The sequence below is a fragment of the Pelodiscus sinensis genome, chromosome 1 (assembly GCF_052426305.1).
Source record: "Pelodiscus sinensis isolate ZL-2025 chromosome 1, ASM5242630v1, whole genome shotgun sequence".
NCBI lineage: Eukaryota > Metazoa > Chordata > Testudines > Trionychidae > Pelodiscus > Pelodiscus sinensis.
Genome location: NC_143052.1, coordinates 48,042,477 through 48,061,835, shown reverse-complemented (window position 1 = coordinate 48,061,835; position 19,359 = coordinate 48,042,477). Strand labels below are relative to the sequence as shown.

General features: G+C 42.2%; 1 protein-coding gene across 2 annotated transcripts in view; it reads left to right on the top strand.

The window, feature by feature from the left end:
• Positions 1-19,359, top strand: part of TES (testin LIM domain protein) — a 42,923-nt gene that overhangs the window by 5,672 nt on the left and 17,892 nt on the right. The window contains exons 2-3 of one of the 2 annotated variants that reach the window (XM_014573352.4): positions 2,374-2,551; positions 9,336-9,421. In XM_014573352.4, the coding sequence (XP_014428838.2) occupies positions 2,540-2,551; positions 9,336-9,421 (98 nt within the window). In that variant the 5' untranslated portion in view covers positions 2,374-2,539. The remainder of the gene's footprint in view (positions 1-2,373; positions 2,552-9,335; positions 9,422-19,359) is intronic. The other variant, XM_006122535.5, reaches the window with a different exon arrangement.

Below are 19,359 nucleotides of genomic sequence, written 5' to 3'. Positions count from 1 at the left end.
AAGCCCTTAGTAATGAATTTGCTGTAGTACTCACTTCAACTCCCCTTGTACTGTAAAACTCTTTTGACTGTCCTTAACTCACTTGACTACCATTAACTCAATCTTCTTTGTGCATGTGAGTTTGTGGTACTACCAACTCATGAGCTCAAAGAGTGAATCAGCACCCAGGATTCGTAAGATTTGCCCTAAAGTCATGAAATAATGTAAACAGAATAAGCAAAGTAAAGTTTTGTTTTCTAGTCTGTATTGTAGTTTCTGAACTACTCCTTCTGTATGTTTTATGGCAATTGCCAGCCGAATTTTCAACATATATATACCCCCATGCTGAAAGTGAACATGCAAAAAGGTAAGCCCTTCTCTCTCCCCTTTGTCCCATTTGCTGTCACCTCTTGGCAACAGGGGAAGGGATTTCCCTTGGGCTGTTACCTTCATTAACTACTCCTCCTGCATTGTGTTGGGAAAAGGAAGCCACTGCTGCCCAGCTATGAAAGGAGTTCCTGAGCTATGAAACAGAGTCCTCCAAAACTGCCCTGGAATTGCAACACTGACAATGTAACCGTACAACAGTGGCTGGAACAAGTGAACTTAATTATTTTTCTTAATATTTTAATTTTACTGCTTTTGCATATAAAGATGTTTATTCTACTCTCACAACATTAATTCAGTAGTTTTTTTTTAAACTGTCATTAAACTAGGTATAATGAAAATGCCTTGTATCTAAAATGAGGACTAAAAGATTATACAATAGAAGTAATGTGAAAGAAGTACACAACACAATATTTGACGATGTAATAGGCATATGCCTATCGTATAATCGGCATGTGATAAGAATAGTGGGTTGTTTAGCCTTGTTCTATAACTTTCATTAACTTCACTACAAGAACAAAAGAATACCAAACAGTTACACTTCATTAAACTCCCTGTTAAGACATTTTTTCTAAGTCTGAATTGACTTTGCCCTGTCTGTCACACTGGTGAACTTTGTAAAATGAGTCAGTAGGTCATGGCCCATCCTGCATTACAAACAATGTAATTATGCTGTAAGCATGGCTTACCAGAGAAAATGAAAAGCTGGCAATGAATACTACTATTCTGTACCACTTCCCTGGTACATTACTTGCTTTGTGAAAATGCCTACATAGTTATGACAGAAAAAGATCAAAACATTGCTCTTAAAAATGTGGAGTGTCTGCTTTTTTCATTATTAAAATGTCAAGATCTTCCAATAAAACTGAATACAAATGGAGAAAGCAACTTTAGAAATCATTAGTAAAAATATTTGAGGAAAGAGTGCAACCTTTAACTTCCCACCTAAACAAATACAGATGGATGCTGTGTTTTGCAAAAGCATAGTTTAGTAATATCTATTGAAATTCACTTCCTTTTTGTGACACTTCTGTTTGGTTTCTACTGCCATGGAAACTGTTTACAACAGAAAGCTGAGCCCAGTCACTGTCAATGTAGTGTTTAAAAAAATTAAGGAAAATCCATTTAACTTGTCAGTACTGTACAGACTAACAATTTTGTTCTCAAGGAAAAATCACAGCAAGTGGAGGAGGATGATTCTAATTCTATGTTTTGTTAAGCTTAGAGCAATTTATTTTCTTCATTTGAAGAAAACAAAACAGGAAATGCTCATGCATCCTGGAAGGGCTGTATGGAACATGTTCTTCCTATCAGCAAATCACTTCTGAAGTGAAAAAGTTGTCCTGTGTTTAGGTTAAGAAGCTAAAAGGAATACTGCCTCCAAGTGCACTTGGAACATGAAAACAGCCACACTGGGTCAAACCAAAGGCCCATTTTCATAACCTGTGTTATGAAACACAGTGACTAATGCCAGGTGCCCCAGAGGGAATGGTCACAACAGGTAATCATTAAGTGATTCAAGTGACAGATAACAAGCCATCCTTTCCTCACAAGCAAAAGTAACAAGACCTAAATAACAAGATTACTAACAATATTTGGCTCTGAGAATTGTTAAGAGAAAGCTGGTTAACAGCCTCCTTTGTAACAGAGATTTCTCCGATTTATAATTTTTTTTTTTTACTGTTATTGAAACTGTCAAAGCAAAAACACGCTCCTCTCTGTTTAGGCGGCTAACAACTGATTTGCTTTATTGATCAGCAAAGCAAAGTGAGCCAAACGTGGTCCCAGCAAAGTCGGGCCCAGTAAAGCTGGCTAATACAATCAATCCTAGTATTTTATACCCTTAACCAAACACGTCTGACGTCACGGCAAGAAATCAAAGAGAACTTCAAAGAGGAATTATTATCAGCATAGAAAGAAACAGGTTAAAAGGGAGTTCGAGCTTCAGCTCAAAATAGTTCATTAACACATTCCAACAGCGCATTCCTCTGGTCTCTCCCCACCTAGGTGAAGGCCAGTTCACTCCCTCCTGCAGACACAAGAAACTGAAATGGCTTTTGTTATACAGAATGGCTTCTAGCTAAATATGAAATGGTATCTACAAAACTGAACAAAGCATGAGAGGAACTTGAAGGAAAAACATTGCTTTTTTTTTTTTTTGTTCCTTTTCTAAATGATACATCAGGTATGTCTCCTCTAGGCATGTGTTTTTAAAAAGTCTCATTTGACACAGTTTTCTAATTTCAGTTGATTGCATAAATGATTGTTGTGCAGGATGCCAGCTACATAACTCACTGAAGTGGAAATAGACTAGACTAAACTGTTAACTGATGTTTCTTGTATTTTGATCATTCCTTTTTCATATGATCCCTCTCCACCCTCTCAAAGATGTGAGAGGCATACAAAAGAATGAAGGGAAAAATCTCTAGAACAGAATTGATGGCTGAATTGATGGCTGTGAGCTCTCCACTAATCAGCTGGGTGGCATTTTAATTTCTCCTGGGTGGCCACCCAAGCACTCAGTTTTCAGGGAACGCTGTCTCCCCTGTCCCCATCAATGGCCCTGTTTATGACCATGGTTATCGTTCCCATATCTCTGACAGCTGGATGTATATGTAACCGGCAAATAGTTGTACAATTTGAATAAACATAACTAGCATTCTTTGTCAATTTTAAGAATAAGTCTCTTTAATAGCCTTAGATTTTATCGCTAGGCAGTGTACCAGTGCTTTAATATTTACATTCTGACTCTTATAATTTTTAGCTACAGAATGTTGTAACAAATGAATTATTAGACTATTTGTGTAGTAATCTTTATCTGTTGTGTCCAGCTCCATGATTTATACTGTTATGTATGCTGGTATCTATCCTCACTAATGTTCTTCTTAGATGCAAACATTTTTCTGGCATCTTAATATTGGTAAATGGGTTTTCCCCCCCCACACATGCTCCTAAATCTTAGAAGCGTAAAAGTGAAAGGGAACTTAGTTAAGTCATCTAGTCCAGTCTCCTGCACTCAAGGCAAGACTAAATAACAACTACGCCATTTCTGACAAGTGTTTTGTATGTTTTTAAGAACAGGTAGACAATGACTGAGATTCCACAATATCTCTGGGCAATTTATTCCAACACCTAAACACCCTGACAGTTAGGAAGTTTTTCCTAACATCTGACAACCTCCCTTGCTGCAATTTAAGCCCCTGGCTTATTGTCCTATCCAAAGAGGTTACGGAGAATAATTTTACTCCTTCCTCCTTTCCTTGCAAAGTACCTTTAATGTACTTGAAAACTATTTTTGTCTCTATCAGCCTTCTCTTCTCTAGACAAAACAAAACAAAGATACATTTTTCAATCTTTCCTATAGGACATGTTTTCTAGACCTTTGATCAATTTTGTTGCTTCCCTCTTGACCAATGTTCCTTCTAATTTTTTCCATCCATGTGAGGAATAATTTTTATATGCACTACTAATAACAAAAAACCCTGTGGGTGCTCTCTTAATTAGCTGAGTGGCTTTTGAATCTCTAATGAGCAGCTGTACAAGTGCACAACTTACAGGGAGCACTGCTCTCAACTTTTTTCAGTTTGTCCATGTCTTTCCTGAAATGTGGCACTAAGAACTGGACACAGTATGGAATTGATGAAGATACTGGGCAGAACTGGAGCCAATCTAAATCCTAATCTTTTTTGGGGGGGAGGGAGTATTTTATTTCTCTTTCATACCCCTATAAAACCATCATCCTGTTTTATGACCGATTATAGTCAGAAAACTGTGGAATGTGCTAGGGTTGAGGATAACATGATGCTCTTCATTATGCATATTGCTGGTATTAAATTGCATAGCCATTGTCTGAGAAGCCTATACCTACATAGAAAAGCATCAAGACAGTAACTCTTTCTCTTAATAGGTTTTCTATAAATTGTAGTTATACATTGCCATCATAAGAAATAGAATGTGAAATCTAATACCACTCTGATCTGTTTCTTGATTTTTTTTTTTTTATTTCAAATTACATTTCATCAGGTTTATCAATTGTAAAAGCCAAATCAACAGCGAGGATAAACTTAGTTGCCTGATGAAAATAGTATCAATATGGTGGTACCCACAGCTGAATCTCTTGTGTTTATTTTCTCCTCTTTGTTGTTGTCTTTACACTTATTTTAGACATTTCTTTAAACTAAATTAGAAAAAAGATCACAAAACAAACTGATTTCTGACAGTCCCTACAGTATGGTGAGGCACTGTGGAAAGCTAAGTGGGTTTTTTTCATCTTTTTCTGTTCACTCTTCCACATCCATATGGATGAATAATTAATGCTTTAAACAACAACAACAAAACTTCTTGTTTTCTAATACTCTTCCAAGGACACGTGTATAAAGCATGTTCCTTGTGTTGCTTTGCAAATGTGAATAAGTATGTGAATGATTCTTTTCTCTCAGCAGCAAAAGAATATATATAAAAAATACAGCACATTGAAAACTTTTCCAATGTGAAGTATTGGGTATCCTAATGTGACCCTCCTTGTATAGGTGCTTTAAGACTGAGAAAAAAATCTCTGTTTTTATAGTATTGAGGACTCAGAGAATGACTTATACATAGAAACACAACTTTTTAAATCCCGGACAGATCTGAAAACATTGGAAGTACTTAGGGACCTTTTTCCCCCCCCCCCCCCCCAGAGGTTGATATTTTCGTAGAGCTAGAGTTTAGGGTAACTCATGATCACAGTAAAATCAAATAGGCCTCACTGATTTCAGTATAGGAGGGGACTCTTAAAGGAAGAGATGAAAAGGAAGATTTGCAGTAGAAAATCTCTAGAAATGACACTAAGTTATGTCTCTTCTCTCCTTTACGTCCTTCACTTAGCTTTTTTTCTTCAGATAAGTACAAAGGAAACTAAGGAAAGGTGAGAAATCCAAACCCTGGGTTTGGGTACTGCATTGGAAAGTTTGTGACTGTTAATCTTTAAGGAAACTTCCAAATAGCGTCCCCTAGAAGTCTGGTGGAATCACTTCTCACATTTTAATTTGTAAGAGGGATTTTCAGTTACATTTCAGGAACCTTGACTACATCTCCTCAGATGAGATCTCAATAGATGATCTATTTTCTTCTAATGTGATTTTCATCTCACTCTTGAACCTAACTCTTGAAGTGATAACTCCTGCAGCTTGTATTTCATAACCTACAAAAACAAAACTCATATAATGGCTACAGATTAATTATCCATTTCTAGCACTAAGCAATATTGTGCTAGGTAAAAATAATCACAAACAGCAATGGTAACTGAAAGTGATATTTGATGGTAACACGCTAAAACATGAAATATACTATCCCCAAGGTAGGTGCACTAGTATGTATCTGAATCTTGGAAATGTAAGGATATTCTGCATTCTAACTCCCATCCTTTTATGAGTGACATTGGTTTATAGGCTACAAATTAGTCACAGGCATTAGATTAAACTGCTGTTTTGCCTGAATCCCTCCATATCAACGTTTGTAAAAACAAAAACCCCTCCATTTCCAGTGCAATGGCTCATTTACAAAGTGCTAAAATCTTTTCTTTTTTTTACATGCTGCCAGCCTGTTTTTTTTAAGTCCTATTTGGAGTACGAAATATGGGTGGGAAGTGCTACAGATATCTTTTATGCCAAATTTGAGCCTCAGTCAAATATTTGTGGCCTAGTTATAAATCCATGGTAATCCAGGCTTGTAGTAATAATTCAAGGCTGCTATAATATCTTACATATGAATAAACTATTAAATGCTTATATACGGCCAGTGGGGTTATAGAATTTTGCTATAAGCTCTGGCATGTATAGCTGGTTAACTGTGACAGTTGTTCAACTTGGAATGGAGTAGTGATTTTGTAGTTGCTTAGCTGTAACCATTTAAAACATGTGCCCTTGAGTCATGAAAGGATCATTAAACAGATGACCTGTATCCATTATATTTGTACTGTCTTCCATACCCAGCCTGTCCCTACGTCAGCAATCTGGTTTGAAATAGCAGATATTTTTGGATAGCTTTCTTGAATAACATTTTCTTTAACAGAAACTGACGTGAAGAAACCTTGCTTTGGCAGCCTTTCATCTGACCCATCTGTCCAGTTTCTTCCATAATTCCATTTATGGATAAATTGGTTCCATCCTCTTTAAACTCTCATTCTCTACTTATGCACGTATTGAGTCCACTTTGGTATATTTTTGGATACATTGACAGGCTACTGTGGCATAGAGTAATGGTGCCAAAGATCCAACATAAAGTGCTATTTGGAAGGTTCAGACGCATACCATTTTTGAGAGAAGCAATGGGGAAAATGAAGTGCATTTCATTGGCTTCATTGTCCAATTTAAAGACTGTTTGAGTGCACCAAAGATGGTGTGTTGTAGTCAATACTCAGAAGTTCTGTGTATATAGTCAGTCCTTACTGCTGAAATAAGACCGGCATCTCCTAAATATCCATTGACAATATTACTTGACACCTGTTGGTAAGTGCAGAGTGCTCATGTGAAGGAGAAACCTCTGAAACAGCATTGTTTATGGATGTTCTATAAATGTTTTGGGAGGTGGAATGAGTAGTTCTGCTGTCAGAGGCACTGAATATGACCAGATAGTGGGGTAGAGACTAATACATTTCTGAAGATTCATGACGGTTGTAGCTAGACAAATTCAAACTGGAAATAAGGCATACATTGTAACACTGAGTGATTAATTATTGCAATAACTTATTTACTAACTGACAATTTTCTAAATCCTAGTTGGATATTTTTTCTAAAGGATATGCTCTAGACATTTTTGGTGGAAATTATTATGTAAGAGGTTAGAGTAGATCAGGGCTGGGCAAGATGTGGCTTGAGTGCTGGATCTGGCCCTCTTAACACCTTGATTCTTGGACTGCATCTGTCCACTTTCTATTTATATTTTGCTGCTCATGCCTCTGAATTTCCATGCAGTGGCTCAGGCAGCAGCATTCTATTTAAATGGTCCAAGGCTCCCAGTCACAGCGCTACCCTGACAGGGATCAAAGCAACGAGCCCTTCAAATAACCACAGCAATCCTGGGCAGCTGCCAGGCAACATGGTAGTGGCGGGGCCATGAGCCCTTTGCTGTGTTTTTAATTCTAAGACTCTGGCCCTAGGCAAACTCTGGGGGGAGGCCAGTCCTCAGCCTTACCTCTTCCACGCCAAGCCCCACCCTTTCTGAGGGGTGAAGCTGGCCTCTACCACATCATTAAGTGGCCCGCCTGCGAAAATTATTGCCCACCCCTGGAGTAGATTATCATAATGGTCCCTTTTAACTTTGGAACTTATGGATCGATATGAACTTACAGGCTTAACTTACAAGTTTCTACAGAAACTTTGGAATCCTTTTCTTTGTGGGCAGAGAGATTGGATTAAGTGTCAAGCAACTCAGTCTCTTTAAGGTAACTAGCTCATATGGGCAGCCTAGGGTCCCCATCTCTCTTTTCATATATAGAGGTTAAATTGCATTGTTGCCCCCCTGGATCTTATCCAAGCATCTTAGCCCTTGTTGGCACAACAGTGTGCTAGGAGTTCCTGTTTAGTTGCTTGTCGGCTATCAATCCTCAATCCTTTTCAGAGTCATTGCTTTCCAGAATGCAGATTTCCATTATGTTGGTGTGGCCTCCTTGTTGTTAGATGTATAACTTTCCAATAACTGTGTTTTTTAAAAGCATATTCTGTTTCAAGGGCCCATTTTGCCAGGCAATCCAGATTGCTCTTTGACTACCCTGTTCTAATAATTATTTACCATTCCACCAATCTGTATCACCTATAAATTGTATCCCCATTGTTTATTACTCTCCCAGAAATACCCTGATTAGTTGGTTCCCAATTGACATCTACTTTTTTAAAATCTATTAGCCTCGTTGTGATCCATTTGACATGTGCTTTATTAATAATGCATAGTGGTATTTTTATTCAGACAGTCAGGCAGTACTAAGTCAAAGTACTTACAAAAGTCTGGGTATATTATACCAACACCGTTTCCTTTATCAACAGAACTTCTGATTCTGTTCTTTAAGATTGTTTGACAAAAACTATTTTTGTGAAATATGCTAAGGCACCCAGCATGAGGTAGACTTAGGGGCTTACGTTAAATGATTCTCTTGGCCCTTTGTTTAAATTTTTTCCAGCTTCACTCACTTTGTGTCTTCCATGTATGATGGTTTATAGTCTTTTGTATAATCATGCTAGTTGTGTTCTTTTTTGTTTGGACATGTTAGAATACATAATTAACATAGATAATCTTGATTATCTCTATTTAATCTTGACCTGATAATCATGGCTTAAAAAAATAGTTTATCTATACTCAGATCATTAAGTTATGCAGAGAACAGGAATAATGTAAATGACTTTTCTTTAATCTGAAATTCTTTTCTTCCCAGACATGACAATCTTCAGGAAATCTTTCTCTCTCATTTTCAGATCCATTTGTTGTTCATATCCTCAGCCCAGATCCCACTTAGTCAATTAACAGGTTAAACATTGTCAACCTAACCTTTAGCCTACTGAGGGTGGGATATGCCAGACTTTTAGCTATTCAGTGGCTAATAACACTTAAGGATAACACAGGTTAAAGTTTATTGTGTTGTATTGTTTTATTCCGACTCTCACTGAAGTTAACGTATATAAATGTCTTGAGGTATTTCTTGACTATAGTTTAGATCCTTCATTTGAACATGTGCTATTTTAGTGTTTTCAGTGTTTACCTTTCATAACTAGATGAAATAGTTTTTATGACTCCTGTACTTATAATGTCTCTAGTTTTGGCTTGGTGACTAAGATGTCAGCCTCATAAGTTGTCATTTAATTATTTAAACTTTTGTTCTTTGACATTTAATATCTCAACAGTAAAATATAAGGGTAAATAATAGTAACTGAGATGCAAAATATAATCTCTTAAAATTATTTTAAATTTTCATAAATTTTCACTTCACTCTTAAACAGATGGGCTTGGGTCATGAACAAGGATTTGGTGCCCCATGTTTAAAATGCAAGGAAAAATGTGAAGGATTTGAACTACACTTCTGGAGGTGAGTACAGGTGTAACTTAGCTAAAATATAAGGCTTGTTTCTTCAAATGCTAATGTCCTTGTCCTTAATAAGAATGTTTTAAATGCTTTATTGTTAAGGCACCTGGTCACATTTGCAGGATCAAGGCCATGATTTGACCAAACAAAATACAGGACTATGTAGCACTTTAAAGACTAACAAGGTGGTTTATTAGATGATGAGCTTTCGTGGGCCAGACCCACTTCCTCAGATCAAAACAAAAAAAAATATATATTTTTTTTTTGATCTGAGGAAGTGGGTCTGGCCCACGAAAGCTCATCATCTAATAAACCATCTTGTTAGTCTTTAAAGTGCTACATAGTCCTGTCTTTTGTTTCAACTACACCAGACTAACACGGCTACATTTCTATCATGATTTGACAAGGTACTTGAGTTGCACCTCCTAGTATTGTGCAAATAGGGGCATGTTTTTGTTTTGTTTTGTTTTTTGGGGGTTTTTTAGCTTGAAGGCCAGTCTCAACTTTTTGTCAGATGAATCTTTTCATTTTTAAAAACGTTTTTAAAGATTGGAAGTAAATTTTTAAATGAAAGCCTTTTTTGAATGGAAAAATCAAAACTTTTTTTTAAAATCTAAATAAAACATTTTGGAGGTGGAGTTGGAACAATTTGGTAAATTCAGCAGAAACTCCTGAAATGTTTTGCTTGACCTGAATTTTTAAGCTGGGGAAGAAAAAAAAATTGTCTGAAAAATTTCACTCTGCTCTAGAGCCTTGTGTTCAACAGGGACTGGGATTACCACTTTGTGTTTAAAAGTTAGGCGGATGCTTCAGGATCTTGTTGAATCAAGACCATAAATTAAAAACTCCATTCCTTCTATTATATACAATGGGAGAAATGAGAACACCCAAACTTGGTTTTGATGACCATTTGTGTTGTGCCCCTGATACAAACAAAATGCTTAAATGTTTGCTTGCCTGAGAACTTAATTTATGTTGAAATTGAGTTAATTGTGGAGTATTTATACAGTTGCTAACTTAACTTTTGTCAGATTGAAGTAATTTAGATGAAATGCTACTTGACTTGGATGGCATACTTTTCCTGAATCCAAGATTTGCTATGGCTTCCTATCTTCTATATAATAAACAGATAGTGGCTTGTTAGTGCTTTGTGAGGCTTCTATAACATTAGTATTTTGCAGTATTATTGCTGAACAGGAGAACATCTGCTTCTCCCATGTTGCCATGCACATACCAGAGTCTGTATTCTATTAAGACCTGACTACATTTAGTTATACAGTATCAGTAAAATTTATGTCAGTTAGGAATGTGTATGTTTAAATGAAATAGTTACAAATAAGTCCCATAAATAGGTGGTGTGTGTGTGTGTGTGTGTGTGTGTGTGTGTGTGTGTGTAATAGTTGTATACAAGCCCTAGTATGAACACAAAATAATGGTCTTAATATAATTTAGTATAATTCTTCAAATGGAATAAGCTATGTCAGTATAAGCACTCTCTTACTGTAGAACTGCAGCACACTGAGTTGGGCATGCAGCTCTGACTATACCAGCATAAAACTTAAAAAACAGCTAATAGACTAGCAGTGCCTTAAGACCCACAAAAGCTCATGATACCAGCTACCATCTACATGTTTTGTTAGCCTTTAAGGTGCTGCTAGACTACTCATTGTTTAAGTTTTTCCAATTACAGACTAACTCAGCTACCCCTCTGACACTTTTATACCAGCATAGTAATAGCCAGGGCCCGCTCACCAGCCGCGCAGTCCAACGATCTGTGCATGCGCAGATCGTTCTACGCATGCACAGATCGCCCGAACCCGGCTTTTCCGAGCCCTGGCTATAGAAACAAAACTCAAGAGGGTAGACAAGGTCTGTGGCTCATTCACTCTCTATTTAGACATTCTACTGCTTCAGAGAGTAAACTCAGTTTGTTGGATCACTGCTGCATATGCAAGAGAACCTGTAAATGCAGGATGTGATCTGTGAATGCAACTACATCTTGTGACACACTTCAGTATTATGTATGAATGTAGATCTATTGGAAATCTTAACAGGGAATTGGGTTAAGGAGTGGATATGAATCTTACAGGTCAGTAACTACTAGTATACAAGGGTATGTCTACACTACCCCGCTAGTTCGAACTAGAGGGGGTAATGTAGTCATCCGCACTTGCAGATGAAGCCCGGGATTTGAATTTCCCAGGCTTCATTTGCATGAAGCCAGCCGGCACCATTTTTAAATGCCGCGGCTACACGCGGCATGGACTAGCTAGTTCGGATTAGGCTTCTAATCCGAACTAGCTGTACGCCTCCGAACTAGCCAGCATTTAAAAATGGCGCCGGCCGGCTTCATGCAAATGGCGCCGGCTGGCTTCATGCAAATGAAGCCTGGGAAATTCAAATCCCGGGCTTCATTTGCAACTGCGAATGACTACATTACTCCCGCTAGTTCGAACTAGCGGGGTAGTGTAGACATACCCCAAGTCAGTAGGTTTGTTTGTTTGTTTTTTTTCATACTAGGGATGTCACTGTGTAGTCAACTACACAATCAATAAGCCTGGGCTTATTGGTTAATCCTATCAACTATACATCTTCCCCCCTTGCTGCCTCTATCAGAAGCAGCAGTTGGGGGCAGGAGCAGGTTCCTCATGAGCACTGGATCCTGCTGAGCTACCTGCTCCCTCCCAAGCTGCTGCCTCTGATAGGCCGCGGAGGGTGAGGCGGGAGCCGATATGCATGGAGAGCCAGGTTTCAAGTGGGCTCTCCATGAAGCTGCCTGCACCCCCCTTGCTGACTCCCACAGAGGCGGGGTGTGTGTGCAGGGGAGCCTGCTCCGTGGGATGCCAGTGCAGCCTCTGTCCACGGAGAGCATTGGCCCCTGCGGACAGGGGCTGCTGCTTCCTCTGTATCAGAGGCAGCAGCGCAGAGTGGCAGGTGGGAACTGCTCTTTGTGTGAAGCCAACTTTTGGACTGGCTCCTGCCTGCCACCCTGCACGTCTGGCTCTGATACAGAGGCAGCAGCGCAGGATGGCAGGGATCTCCCTGGTAGTGGGGCCAATAGTGCACTGGCTGCTGGCCCTGCCCCTAGGACCTATTGAATAATTGTGTAACTGCTAAGATTTGATGTGGTTACACAATTATTAAATTAATCAATATCTCACAATTCCATTTAATACATTTCCCCTTTTTTTATAAATTAATTACCTTTTAAGATATGATTCATGGGTGCTACCATACTAATATTATGAAGCACTTGCTTTTTTGAGAGAACCTGCTAAAGCTCTCCATCTAGGATTCTTCATAACCTAATTGGTGATTTTTGTCCCTTTTTTTGGTTGGTTATCCCTAGTGGCTGGCCTGCTCAGCTTCACTGTCAGAGGCTTGTTCCTCCTCTAAACCTGGCTTTGAATAGGCCATATAAATTCTAGCCCTCCTAGTCTAGGGAGAGTGGTCATGGAAGAGAAACATAAGACAGGGTCCAAACAATTATTGCTCTCACGTGACAGATGCTGGCTCTTAGTGCTCACTTAACACATATTTTCTGCCATCGGATTTCGCCCACTTTACTCTTGAATATAAAGGTTGTAAGACCTTCTGGATAGGGATCTTGCCCTCCTAGTATTTTTGTATTGTAGTAGAAGACAGGGCCTTTTGCGCTCGATGCTGTACAAACAAGAGTCTGTCTCTGACCTGTAGAACTTACTATCTAACGCTACGTCTAGACTGCAAGCCTCTTTCGAAAGACACTTTCAAAAAAGTGTCTTTCGAAAAAGAGCATCCTGACTGCTGGACGCTCTTTCGAAAGAAAAAGCCACCCGGAACCACTTCTGCCAGGGCATGGGGGCAGCATTTCCTTCCGGGTGCTGCTGCCTTCCCTTTGCAGAGACACGTGGTTAAAGGGATGCCCCTGAACACCTATTGCTCTGCTCCTGCAGCTGCCTTTGCTGTTCCTCTAGGAGGTAAGCAAGACATTGCAGTGCTTGTTTGGAGTACCCAGCTTCCTGGGACACCCCAGCAGGTTTTTTGTTTGGAGGTTTTTCTGTTTTAGACCCTTTTTTTTTTTTTTTTTGGCATGGAGCCAGAGCTGCCCCTGAGCAGGCAATGGCCCCACGCCATCATTCTGCAAGTGTTGCTGCATCTGCATGACACAGTCATGAGGCTGCTTCCCCATCTGGACCCAGACCAGAGGTACGAAGGGTTCGTCCGTCATGCAGCCCCACTACCCTTGCCTCCAAACTTTTTTGTGGACAGGCGTTTTTGGAGGCTTGACACTAGCTCTGACTAGTGGGACAGGCTCGTTATGCAGCTCTGGGATGACCAAGAGTGGCTCCGCAACTTCCGGATGCGAAAGGCCACTTTCCAGGAGCTGTGTACCTGGCTTGCCCCAGCTCTGCAACGGCAGGACACCCACCTGCGGCCCGTTATCCCCCTGGAAAAGAGGGTCGCTATTGCCCTCTGGAAGCTGGCCACTCCTGACAGCTACTGCTCCGTGGGACACCAATTTGGAGTGGGCAGGTCTACTGTTGGATCCATCCTGATGGAGGTAAGTCATTGTCTGGCGAAAGTCACAGTTTTGGGGGGTGGGGGGAGGGAGAATGTCAGGAGAGGGCAAAGGGGAGTGGGAGGGAGCTCCTCCACTCACCCTGAATTGTTGGGGGGGGAGTTCTGAGGAGGGGATTCCCGGGGTGTTTGAGAGGGAAGGTGGGTGGTGGGTTCTCCTCCTAAGAGATAAGGCACCCCTTCTAACATTTTGTTGTCTGTCTCTTTCTGCAGGTGGTGAGGGCCATCAATTCGGAGCTGCTGAACAGGCTCATCTGTCTACCAGATCTGGACAGCGTCGTAGCCGGCTTTGCTGCCCTTGGGTTCCCGAATTGTGGAGGAGCGCTCAATGGGACACACATTCCAATCCGTGCACCGCCCCATCGAGCAGCCCAATTCATTAACAGAAAGGGCTACTTTTCAATGGTCCTCCAGGCCCTGATCGACCATCGTGGCCAGTTTACTGACATTTGTGGTGGGTGGTCAGGGCGGGCACGTGATACCCGCATCTTCAGGAACTCGTACCTCTACCGGAGGCTTCAGGAAGGAACATTTTTCCCGCATCACAACTTTGTGGTTGGGGATGTGCACATGCCGGTGTGCATAGTGGGGATGTGCACATGCTGCCTACCCCCTGATGCTGTGGCTGATGAAGCCCTACACCGGCCACCTGGATGCAAGCAAGGAGCAGTTTAATGCTCATCTTTAATGGGCTCGCAACCAGGTGGAATGTGCGTTCGGACGTTTAAAAGGGAGATTCCGGTGCTTGCTCACACAGCTAGACATGGGGGAGAGCAACATCCCTGAGATGGTGGCCGCATGTTGCGTTCTCCATAACCTGGTGGAGAGGAAAGGGGAGGCCTTCCTACCAGGGTGGGGTACAGGTGCTGATGGTCAGGAGAGGCACTTTGCCCAGCCCGGGACAGCTGCCATCCGCCAGGCTCACTGGTCTGCTGTTCGCATCCGGGAGGCCCTACAGGAGCGATTCTCTATTGGAGGCCACTGACTCTCCTGAGGGGCTTCTGTCTGGGGGCTTGGCCCTGGCCCATACGAGCTTCACTCCTCAACCCATATCCTGACTCTGTTTGTAGAAATAATAAACACCAGGGTTTGTCTCAAAAGAATAAGTTCTGTTTTATTGTTATAAATATACATTCTTTCAGTTACTGATAACTGTTGCAAACATAAAAAAGCTTTTGTTGATTTTTGATGGAGAAAATATACTTTCATGACAAACTATGTACAATAAACATTTTCTTTAACACAATGCTTGGTATTTAACTGGGGTGATGGGGGTGCTTGAAACTTGGAGGGGGGGAAGGGAACTTGAAACCTGTAGGAGGGAAGGGGATAAGGTTGCACAGTGCTTGCCTGCTCGCAGTCTCCTGATTGTGCCTCGTGTTCGGGGTCCACCATGGCCACGAGATCGGGTGGGGTGACTGTCCATTGGCTGGATGACAGAGGGTAGGTGCACTTGGGACTGGGAGGCCTGGGGGAGAGGAGGGCCAGGGGGAAAGAGGAGGTGGGGGACTGTGGGGGCTTGGGGAGAGGGAGGTGCAAGGGGGGAAAGGGATGGTGCTGTGGAAGGGGGGTTTGGTGGGGTGGGGTCATGGGGTGTTGGAGGAGCAGGACCAGGCACAGGAGCAGGCAAGCCACAGACCTCCCTGAGAGGGGCACACAGGGACGTGCGCTGCTGGACCAGCTCCTCCATCAGCCAATCATGCCACCGAGCCTCTGCCTCCGCCCTCTCTCGCAGGATGGTGTTGAGCTCCTGCACGGGCGCCACATGCTGCCTCAGGATGCCTACATAGACACGCCTGTGTCTGCGGCTCCCATGTCCCCGGGATGGAGGTGGGGTTGGAGTGCTGCGGCCCTCTTGCACGGCTGGTCCGGCTGTGGAGGAAAAGAGGAAGACACAATCAGTCATAAAAAACTGGACTATGTAGCACTTAAAAGACTAACAAGATGGTTTATTAGGTGAGGAGCTTTCATGGGCCAGACCCACTTCCTCAGATCAGGCTAACACGGCTACATTTCTATCACAATCAGTCATGTGTGCAACAGCTGTCCAAAAGGGCATGCCCTCTCCTTCAGACAGGGGACCCAGACATTCTGAAGGTAACACCATGTGTGACGTGGGCATCAGCCTGAGCATCACAGGGGTCCCGAAGTGCCAATGGGACCTCACACTGACAACCCACCTGGGTGTGTTCCGGACATGGTTTATGCCACCATGTGGTGCACCCCCATGTGTCACACTGTACTGCTGAACATGTTGGCACATGCACAGCCAGCTGCATGATGTCCATGGTGAGCATAACAGGTTTCCCTTGTGCTTCACCCACTGTGCACCCATCCCACCCCCCTCCCCTCTGTTACACGATCTCACTGCACTCACCTGCTGCTTCATCTCCGGCATCAGATGACACCCGGGAGGCCTCTGGGGTCTGGGTGACTGGCTCCAGAGCAAGGGTCACCGTCTCCTCGCTGTCCTCCTCCGGCACCATCTCCCCGTCTCCAGACTTCCTGGACGACTGCTCTGGGTCCTGCTCTGGCACGTCCACCACAGGGTCCCCCAAGCCAGACTGGACAAGACGCAGTGGTGTGCATGCTTCACCACGACCAAGGATCTGGTCCAGCTCTGAATAATAGGGGCAGGAGCGGGGGGCTGCCCCAGAATGGGAGCTCTCCTCCCTGGCCTTCACATAGCCTTGGTGCAGCTCCTTAACTTTAGAGTGCACCTGGCCCTGGGTGTGGGGGTGGTGCCCTCTCTGGGCCAGGGCCTCTGCCATGTGGCCAAAAATGTCCGCATTTCACCACCTGGTGTTCAGGGCTTGTAAGGCTGCCTCCTCTGACCAGAGCTTGAAAAGGGTCTTGAGCTCTGGCCCAAACAGTGCTGGTGCCCAGTGTTTGGCACCCCTGGTTGGGTCCCCAGAAGGCTCTCTGGAAGGGCCAGGAGGGTCTTGGGGGTGGGACATGGCTGCACTTGAACAGCCATGTGCTCTGGCTGCTTTGATGCCACAAGTGGCTGTGAGGGTGACTGTCCCTTTAAAAAGTGGCTGCAGACAGGAACCAGAGACATGCAAGGCATGCCCCAGATTGTCCACCAGGGCTTCTTCCTGGAGGCCATTATTTTCAAAAAAAAGGCCTCCCCACGTCCACACTCACTTATTTTCGATGGATCTCCGTCGAAAAAGGCGTTCTTCCTCGTGAAATGGGGAGTACTGCCATCGAAAGAAAAGCCATGTTCTTTCGATTTAATTTCGATTTAATTTGTAATCTGCAGGTGAAGTTTTTTCGAAAAAAGGCTACTTTTTTCGAAAAAACCCTGCAGTCTAGACACAGGCTAAGTGTAAAATGTAGACAATAGGCAGATAAAAACCAACTAGGAGGATGCAGGAGAAAAGTACTGGTCATCATTTAAAAAAAAATAGTGATCACAGAAAATCAATTGAATAATTGTCAAGGGTATTTTTAAGAGATCTTATAGAAAAATTTTGAGGACAATGCAGGGGCTTTGCAAATATTTATGGGGCATTCATTCATAGGAGAAAACATGGAGGCATTTGTTGGAAATATTTAAAATGGGTAATCAAGACTGGCACTTTCAGAATGAGAGTGAAAATTCCCATTTTTATATCCGATAAGAGTAGAATGTGTTAGGCTATGAATAATATTTCAGATAGGAAAGAAATCTCCTTTTTTACATGGGGGAGAGGGAACCAAGGCACAGAGGCTAAGTGACTTGCCCAGGATCACGAAGGAGATCTCTGGCAGTGTGGCGAATTGAACCAGTGTCTGCCAATCCGCAGTCTATTGCCCCTAACTACTGACCTATTCTTCTTCTCAAATGGCCTTATAAAGTGAAGCAAGTAGTCTGTAAAGTGCATTGTGATGTATAAATGGGTAATGAATAAAAAGGAGCTCCAAGTTTTGTTAAATGAAAATGCAGACCTATGAGTGTGTGTTGCAGCAGTTTATCAGTCAGGAGCAGGAAACGCAGCTGAAAAACTATTCAGTTGAGCATACTAGCTTGAAACAAAAGTGCTCATATTTTAAATAGGGTATCAGCCAAATGGACAAAACATTAATTTGATCAGCTTTTCATTTGTTAGCTAGTCCATTCAAGGCAATCTTTTCACTGAAACAAGAGTGTGGGCCGTAGGAGTGACAATTGCAGCCTGAGTTGCTGTTAAAGTGACTATAATAGAGTTTAAAGAGAAGCTAGATAATTTCATGGAGGTTAGGTCCATAAAAGGCTATTAGCCAAGGGGTAAAATGGAGTCCTTGGCCTCTGTTTGTCGGAGGCTGGAGAGAGATGGCAGGAGACAAATCGCTTGATCATTGTCTTCGGTCCACTCTCTCTGGGGCACCTGGTGCTGGCCACTGTCGGTAGACAGGATACTGGGCTAGAAGGGCCTTTGGTCTGACCCAGTATGGCCGTTCTTATGTTATGTAAAGTTGTAAGGCTTAAATGAGATTGTTAAATGCAACAACTGTTTGGATGGTTTTTAACATCTGTCGGAATACATTCTGCATGATATCAGTCTAGCACTTCCCTCTACTGGACATAATTTGAAGCTGCACTCCACTGTTTCAGTTTTAATGGGCTTGCAAGGGTTCCCAAGCTTTTTGCTAGTGTCATCCTGTTTTTAATTATTTTTTCCCAGGACCCAGACAGTATGGAGGACGCCATTTTTGAAGAGCAAAATGGCATCCTCCACACAGTTTGACGTTGGATGCCCATACTATGAGGTCATATCATATAGAGGATGCCATTTTGCTCTACAAAATGGCATCCTCCATGAATCATTATCTTGCATGCACTGTGTATAAGAGGTCATGCCATGCAGAGCAAAATAGTGTCAACCACACAGAGGGATTGTAATGTCCCCAACTGTGCTGGCATGGCCACAGTTTGGAAACTCCCTCTCTAATGTCAAGCCCAAAGCTAGCATAGCACACTTCAGAAGGCTGCTGGGATTCTCCTTGTGTGTGTGTAAAAGATCCATAGGCTCTTTCTGGAGAACAAGAGTGAAAGTTATAATGGCTATCTATTTGGTCATTGCTTATCCCTTCTTTGGAAAAGACCAGGTCTAGAAACTCTAAGCCTTTTTCTGTCCATAGCACAAAATGGCTTGAAAGACAAAAGTGAAAGCTTTAAATAGGGCATTCTAAATAGTATGATTGTGAAGCCATGTAACTATGGAGGATTTTCGAATTGCTACAGGATTGGTTGAGAGTCTAAGATTTTAAAAAATAAACACCTCTGTCTATACTGGGTTATCATAACTGTGAAAGCCTATGTAGTGAGGATGCATCTGCTTCTTCTCAGTGTGGTATTCATCCTGTAGTCTTAAGGCTTCAACTTACCCACAATACATACTTTTGCCTGAGCAGTT